Source organism: Chiloscyllium plagiosum, chromosome 1, assembly GCF_004010195.1.
Source record: "Chiloscyllium plagiosum isolate BGI_BamShark_2017 chromosome 1, ASM401019v2, whole genome shotgun sequence".
Taxonomy (NCBI): domain Eukaryota; kingdom Metazoa; phylum Chordata; class Chondrichthyes; order Orectolobiformes; family Hemiscylliidae; genus Chiloscyllium; species Chiloscyllium plagiosum.
In genome coordinates, this window is record NC_057710.1 from 89,895,312 (window position 1) to 89,901,311 (window position 6,000).

At 36.8% G+C, this 6,000-nt stretch overlaps 1 protein-coding gene across 5 annotated transcripts in view; it reads left to right on the forward strand.

Moving 5' to 3' along the window:
• Window positions 1-5,224, forward strand: part of txk (TXK tyrosine kinase) — a 54,538-nt gene extending 49,314 nt beyond the window's left edge. For 2 of the 5 annotated variants that reach the window (XM_043691455.1, XM_043691463.1), the window contains exons 14-15: window positions 569-726; window positions 3,897-5,224. In XM_043691455.1, the coding sequence (XP_043547390.1) occupies window positions 569-726; window positions 3,897-3,971 (233 nt within the window). In that variant the 3' untranslated portion in view covers window positions 3,972-5,224. The remainder of the gene's footprint in view (window positions 1-568; window positions 727-3,896) is intronic. The other 3 variants (XM_043691472.1, XM_043691482.1, XM_043691492.1) reach the window with 2 other exon arrangements.
• Window positions 5,225-6,000: the final 776 nt, after the last annotated feature.

The window sequence follows — 6,000 nt, forward strand, 5'->3', positions numbered from 1 at the left end:
AGTTGTTGGATCTTTAGATCAGTGACATTATTTGGAATGCCGTTTCTGTATGTCATTGAAATAATTAAAGGGAAAATTGAAGATTTGTTCACAATAGCACTTGGCAGTCAACACACCAAGATATTGTGGTATGTACTGGAGCAGTAGAATGCTGAACTCTGTTGCTAAATCAACAGAGTATAATTGACAGTCTATTATCGTAATCCTGTGTATTTGTCAGGCTCCAGTAGGGGAGGCCTGGATGGCAACAAAAAGATAAGTCTGAAGCTTTCATAACTATCTTCATGCAGTATTGTCACCTCTGCTTCTTCTTGCTGTCTTGAATCACTCAACATAATAGCAAGAAATAGCTGAAGGCATTTAAAATGAAGGCTATGGGCCCTGACGACATCCTGGCTGTACTACCAAAGATTTGTGTTCCAGTGCTCTTTGCTAAGTTCCAGTGCAGCTACAGCATTGTCTTCAATGTGATAATGTATAAAATGTCAGACAATTTTAAATGCTATGGAAATGGATTTTTTTTGTGTGGAAGTCTCTACTAATCTTTTTTATCTCATTGTTCTTTAAGGTGTTTTGATGTGGGAAGTGTTTACTGAAGGGAGAATGCCTTTTGAGAACAAGTCAAATGCTGAGGTTGTTGATGAAATATCTCGAGGAGAAAGGCTATACCGACCATCACTTGCTTCACCCTCAGTGTATCAAATCATGTACAGCTGCTGGCATGAGGTTGGTTGCTACTTCAGCTCTTTACATGGACTGTCTTCACTTTGTTACTGCATGACATTTACTGCAGTTGATAGGAGTGCATTTCTTGGTCACAGGAGACTTTAAGGGTATATGTGGAAATAGGGAAATGTGTGACAACCTGGTAGTTAAGGAGGAGCAGATAGATATTGCAGGGAATTCTGAGTGCATCTTGCTCTCCAACCACTATTTAGTTCTGAATCAGTTCTGAATACTTGTGGGAGGTTTTGTTCTTGTGTTCCTACCTCTGGGTCATAAAACCAGAGGTTTTATGTCTCACTTGCTATACAGGTGTGTATTAACATTCCTGGATTGACTGATTTAAAAACAAAACAACCTACCAGTGGGAATGAAGGCTCATTCGGGGAGTGACTGCAGTTTGGGTGACTCAGCTGTACAGGAAGGAAAAGGCGGAAGATGAAAGAAAATACTCAGGGATTTGATAGCTAGGGGAATAAACAGACATTTCTGTGTCCACAGACTTGCTTTGAGATTAGAATATTGCCTCCCTTATACTCGAATCAGGAATGTCACTGATCAGCTGTAGAACGTTCTGAGGGAGAATGTGGTTGTGGTCCACATTGGGACCAATGACAAGGAAGTGAGGTGAAATCCTGTAGTCAGATTTAATTACTAGCAAACAGGAAGTATAGAAATCTCCAGATTAGTCTCAGAGGTGATCTTTATAACATTTTGAGGACAGATCAGATGATTGTGTAGCTGAAGAGGTCATGGTGGGCTTTACATTTCTGGGATGTTGGGATCATGTACAGGCCCAAAGTGGTTGATGAACAAGGCCTGGAGCATTATCTTTGCTGGGCAGTTTTCTAGTACTATTTGGGAAACTTTCAATTAGCTCGGCTGGGGAATGGGAACTAGAATGTAGAATTAGAAAAGATAAAGACAGTGCACAAAGGATTCAGGGAAGCAGATAGCACTACAGTAAGAAATAGTTGGTGAGGTCAGACTAAGAAAGAATCAATTAAAGTTTTTGCAAGAAACACAATAAAAATGGTTGTTGTACTGTAGGTGCACATACCCATGTGACAATGTGATATTGTAATTGTAAATAACAACAGGACTAGTTGCTAAATAATTCTGGATACTAAGTGATCAGACAAGATGGAGACAGAAAGAAAAGAAGCATGAAGACTGTATTGATTTAAGGAGACTATTACTGTGCTAGAGCTAGAGGATGTTCCGGAACCAAATTTATATGGTTAGAATAAAGAAACAGTAGTAGTATCATTATGTCACTAGCTATATTCTATAGGTCATCAACAAGTGGAAAAGATAAAGAAGAACAAATTTGTTAGATATTATAAAGATGGAAAAATAGTGTTGTAGTATCCAAGTCCAAACAGTGAAAGTAATAGTGTGAAGGGCAGGGTTCCTATATGATGTCCCGGAGAATATTTTTGATTGCTATGTTTCTAGCCCAATGAGGAAGGAAGCATTGCTGGATCCAGTTTAGGGAAATAAGGTGGGCCAAATGTTTCATATATTAATCAGGGAACATTTAGGGACCAGTGACCATAGCATCATAAGTTTTACATTAGAAATGGAACAAGAACAGAACAATTTAGAGTTAAAGTACTTAAATAGAGGAGACTAAATTTCAGTGAGGTGAGAAAAGATCTGTTTCCATTAAGATGGAACCAAAGATTGGTAGGCAAATCTATAATGGACTATCTTTAAAGAGGAACTGATTTTGGTACAATTGAGGTTGATTCCCATGAGTATGGAAAGATAAGACAATCAAGTCCAATGCCCCCTGGATGAAGTGTAAGGTACAGAGTAAGCATTAAACATAGTTGTATAACTATTACCAGTTGGATAATATAAATAAGAACAAGGTTCAATATAGAAATATGGGGGAGGAAATGAAAAAAACATTGGAGACAAAGAGAGAGTATGCAAAGAGATTGCCAAAGTTAAAAGGGAATTGAAAGTCCTCTATAAACAAAACGGTTTAAAAAAAAAGGATAGTGAAAAGAGAATTTGGCCATTTAGGGACCAAAGAGGGAATTGATTTCCTTGAGTTAGGGGTCATAACATTAATACTCTTTAAGGAAGAAATTGCTGCTAAGTCATAGAGAAAGCTGATGCAGTTGAGGTACTGGGTGGACTAAAGGTTGATAAAGTAGTGGTTTTGGAAAGGTTGGCATACTTAAAGTCAATAAATGACCAAAGCCAGAGGAGTTGTATACAAGGATGCTGACGAAAGAGTGAAGATTGTGAAATACTGGGAATGATCTTCCAATCCTCCTTAGACACTGGGCTGCTGTGAGAGGACTGGAAAAATGCAAATATTACACTTTTGTTCACAGGAGAGTGTAACGGATAAATTCAGCAATTCCAATCTAGTTAGTTTAAGCTCAGTGGTGGAAAACATTTAAAGACAACAATCCGGGGGAAACTAACAGTCACTTGGAAAAGTATGGATTAATTAAGGAAAGCCAATATGGCTTAGTAAGATAAAAATTGCGGATGCTGTAAGTCAGAAACAAAAACAGAAATTGCTGGAAAAGTTCAGCAGGTTTGGCAGCATTTGTGGAGAGGAGTCAGAGTTAATGTTTTGGGGCGAGTGAGCTTCCTCAGGAAGACCATTTAGTTTAGCTAACTTTAGTAAGTTTTTAAAGAAAGTAATGGAAGTAGTTAATATGAGGAGTGAAATTGATGTGATGCATATGCACTTTCCTCCCAGAGCCCTGTAACCCCTGACTCACTTGTCGGGCATAGACCTGACCTGAGCTGCGTGTCCTCATAAAACCCCCTTAACACTGAAGGACAACTTCTGAGGTAGTCCTGGGCTACATTGGGAATTCTGTTCAACTTATGGCATATCTATTTTTCTTTACGTTAATCAGGTCCATTTTTACCTTGTCTGGTGGTTATCATGTTACCTGTCTCCTGGTTTAACTAATCCTTCATTTCCTTATTTTTCTCTTTGCCTGTACATTACATCTCTTGTTTTTTCAGATATGGACGATAATTTGATACTCGTGCATTGTGATGGGGTGTCATTTAGATTTCTCTGAATATTGTCAGAATCCAGTCCGGGGATTTGAGATGGGATTAATGGCAAAGTTTATTAGTAAACAATTCTTGAGTGGATAATGACTGCAATTGTTTTGAATACAATTTTTCAGAAACCAGATGGGCGCCCCAGTTTTCGTGAGCTTTTGGACTTAATCAACAAGATCACAATGTACGACCACAAGTGAAATGACTTCTCACACACTCAAAATCCTGGATGTGGAGTGATAATATATTGAGAACATTCAGAAAACATTCTGTGCAGGTGTTTCGTAGGTTCATGTTGCAAAGACAACAAGAAGTATGTGTCTGGAATATCTGGAATGGTGCCCATTTCTTCATGGCATCAGGTTCTCCATCACATTTAAGTGCAATATAAGACAAAGTTTCAAGAAAAGATACAGGACAGTGATATGACAAAATATAGACATTTTGTAGGCGGCTTTGTTTATAATACTGCAAAGTATCCTCCTGAGATCTGCAGTTATTATATAGTTCCGGAGATGATTGTAAATATTGGTATTCACATTTCTTTGTAGAATGTATTATATTTATTTAAATTTAGGTTGCTGTGGTCATGAACTATAATTATTTAAAGTTATCACAGTAACTGAAGGGTCAAAATGAGTCACATATTCACTAAAAGATGGATTGCATAAAGGATAAATCTTATTAAGTTTAAGAAATTTGCCTTGAGCTACTTTAAGCATGTGACAATTTAAAATCATAAAGGTAACAGAAAGCATAGCATTAAAACCAATAACATAGATGTATTATTTGGCAATGTAGAGTCATTAGCTGTTCAGGCTTGCAGTGTTCTGGGGAACATCTGGTGAAATGATGTAATCAACAGCAATAAACCACCACATCAATATTTAAAAGAGAATCTTTTAGACAAGGCAATAAATAGAATTGGGATTAATGTATAAAAGTCTTAATATTCTATCTATTCAATAACCTGTGAACATTTTGAGGCCAAGCTGAGCTTGTTTTACAAGTACAGTCAGAAATATTCAATTTTAAACAATTTTATAATAGCATAGTCCTAGAAGTAAAACAGTATTTTTAAAATAAATCTCTGTAGGCATCCTAGAATGGCAAAAGAATTCAACTTTGATTTATAAATCTTTAGTGTGTTTATATAGAATACATCTCTTCTTAAGTATGTCTAATCTGTGATACCTACAAGTTGTATGCAATCATGAAACTAGAGCAAGAATGTAAGAAATTCTAAAGGAAAATGTTTATTCTCTTAGAAACTTGTATGTAGATATTGAAGGCTGGTCCAAAATTTCTTTTTTCAAATAAACTGTTTGCAATGCACTGATATTTTCAATGTATTGGTGATTGAGACCAAGGAACAATTATTTAAGGGCCTCTGATGAAGAATTATCTAGACCCAAAACGTTAGCTTGCTCTCTGTCCATAGATGCTGCCTGACCCACTGTGATTTCCAGAATTTGTTGTTTTTGGGGCAATTATATACCTTTGACATACCATAAAAGTGCTGCACATATTTTATTTTGGACATTTGCTAAAAGTATAATCAAATATTGCTATTATTCTTCATACCATACTTGCCCTACCACTGGATATTATCAAGTCAGACCTGTCACATTTTGAAGGCAGTTTGAACAATGCTGAGTGGTAGGTCAGGCTGTTTAGAAGGCCTACCTCAGTTTTATGAGACCTCTGGTCCAGTTTTATAACAGATTGTTAGGATTGTGCAGCTTCAGGTTTCATTTCCCACACTATTTCCAAAGTTGTCTCATAACCCCACTCTCCTGCCTCTTCATCCCATATTTCTGGACACCTCATGCTCATCCACTGGGAAGACATCAGCAGCAGTAAAGACCGTATCTATTTTTATTTGTATTTCTGATCATTGACTGAAATGGGAAAAGGATTATTTTAAAAAACCAAAGATTGTGGAATGGATTGCTGTATTGTTTAAAAGAAAGTCACCAAAACTTATTGTAAGCAATGTTTATATTGCTGCTTTGTTCAAACAGTTGTTATGGACTAGGCCAGACCACACAAAACATTCTTGAGCAGGCTACCCAGATGATAACTTTGTAATTTGTTTTGGCAAGTGTAAAGTGAAAATTACACAGAGTAAGTTAGCTAGGTTGACTATTAGATTTTAAAACTGACAGAAGTGTATTCACAAAATTACACAAAGAAACACAAAGAACAGAATAAAGAACCCCTACAGAA